At 56.6% G+C, this 1,829-nt stretch overlaps 1 protein-coding gene across 1 annotated transcript in view; it reads left to right on the plus strand.

The window, feature by feature from the left end:
• The window catches only part of insm1b (insulinoma-associated 1b), a 3,038-nt gene extending 1,697 nt beyond the window's left edge, over positions 1-1,341 (plus strand). The window contains 3 exon segments of the mRNA XM_017038221.2: positions 52-677; positions 987-1,074; positions 1,077-1,341. Of these exon segments, the coding sequence (XP_016893710.1) occupies positions 52-677; positions 987-1,074; positions 1,077-1,325 (963 nt within the window). The 3' untranslated portion in view covers positions 1,326-1,341.
• Positions 1,342-1,829: the final 488 nt, after the last annotated feature.

Raw genomic sequence — 1,829 nt, forward strand, 5'->3', positions numbered from 1 at the left:
GCCGCCAGCAGCAGCAGCGGCGGCAGCGGCAGCGGCAGCAACAGCGCCAACAGCCTGCCGGCTCCCAGCCACCGGGTCGCGGCCAAAAGACCCGCAGCTGAAGGTACGGAGCGCAAACCGAAACCCGCCGCCAAAAAACCCAAAGCCATCCGAAAACTCAACTTCGAAGACGAGGTGACCACTTCCCCTGTGCTCGGCCTGAAAATCAAAGAAGGGCCGGTGGAGGCGAAGCCGAGGGCGCAGTCCTCCGGGGGGAACAAGCCTCTGGGGGAGTTCGTGTGTCAGCTGTGTAAGGAGGCGTACGCGGACCCGTTCTCCCTGGCTCAGCACAAGTGCTCCCGCATCGTCAGGGTCGAGTACCGCTGTCCGGAGTGTGACAAGATGTTCAGCTGCCCGGCCAACCTGGCCTCTCACCGCCGCTGGCACAAACCCCGGGGCACCGCGGGGGCACCGGCGCTGCCCTCCGCCGCGCAGCAGGGCATCAAGACCGAAATGGGGAAAATGCCAGCGCTGGGCGTCAAGTCGGTGTCGGACGAAGCCAAAGACATGAGCGACAGGGACACGCCGAGTCCAGGTCTGTCCGAGTCCGGCTCCGAGGACGGCTGCTACGACTGTCAGTTCTGCGGCAAGAGGTTCAAGCGGCAGGCGTACCTAAGAAAACACATCATGGGACACCAAGTCTTACATAAGAAGGTGCTGGAGGAGCACGGCTTCGCCGAGCAGGCGCCCGTGCCTTCCTCCTCCTCCTCAGCCGCCGCCTCCTCCTCATCATCATCATCCACCACCACCACCACCTCCTCCACCACCTCCTCCACCACCTCCTCCACCACCTCCTCCACCACCTCCTCCACCACCTCCTCCACCACCTCCTCCACCACCTCCTCCACCACCTCCTCCACCACCTCCTCCACCACCTCCTCCACCACCTCCTCCACCACCTCCTCCACCACCTCCTCCACCACCTCCTCCACCACCTCCTCCACCACCTCCTCCACCACCTCCTCCACCACCTCCTCCACCACCTCCTCCACCACCTCCTCCACCTCCTCCCCTCCTCCTTCTCAGAAGAAGCCTCAAACCAAAGCCCCCTGAACCTGAGCCCGGTGGACTGCCTGCTGTGCCCGGTGTGCGGGGAGAGTTTCAGCAGCAGGGCCGGTCAGGAGCGACACCTGCGCCTCATGCACTCCTCCCAGATCTACCCGTGCAAATACTGCCCCGCCACCCTCTACAGCTCCCCGGGACTCACCAGGCACATAAACAAGTGCCACCCCTCGGAGAACAGGCAGGTGATCCTGCTGCAGATGCCGGTGCGCCCCGCCTGCTGAAGACCACACACCAAACCCGTGCCTTTAGAAGGAAAGGAAAGGAGGAAGAAAAAGAAAAGAAAAGAAAAAATAACACAAAAAATTTCAAAAAAAAAAAAGTGGCTTTGAGGGTTAGAGAAAGAGTGACGTCACTGCCATAAACTTTAAGCCAATGAGAGGTGGTTTGATGTTTTCGTGGTGTTTTTTTTTTCTCCATGCCAATCAGTGATTGTCGAACGCTTCTCTCTATATTTGAATACTTTAAGATTTCCTTTGTCAAATTAGTTTATCGAGTTAAAATAAGAAACAAACAAACAAAAAAAAAAACAAACACAAAGCGTTAGTTTGACTGTTAAAGGGTATTTTTCTAGGACAGCACACGTGATCAATGATGATATAGCTTCTAGACCTAAGAAAATGTCTTAAAAAAATCTCAGAAATCTCCCCCCTCCTTTTTCTCCCCCCTCTCTCTCTCTCAGCTCTGCCTCCTGTAGCTTTAGTGAAAGACAGAACTGATTAGAGTGA

Source organism: Cynoglossus semilaevis, chromosome 1 (assembly GCF_000523025.1).
Source record: "Cynoglossus semilaevis isolate Cse_v1.0 chromosome 1, Cse_v1.0, whole genome shotgun sequence".
NCBI classification, from domain to species: Eukaryota; Metazoa; Chordata; class Actinopteri; order Pleuronectiformes; family Cynoglossidae; genus Cynoglossus; species Cynoglossus semilaevis.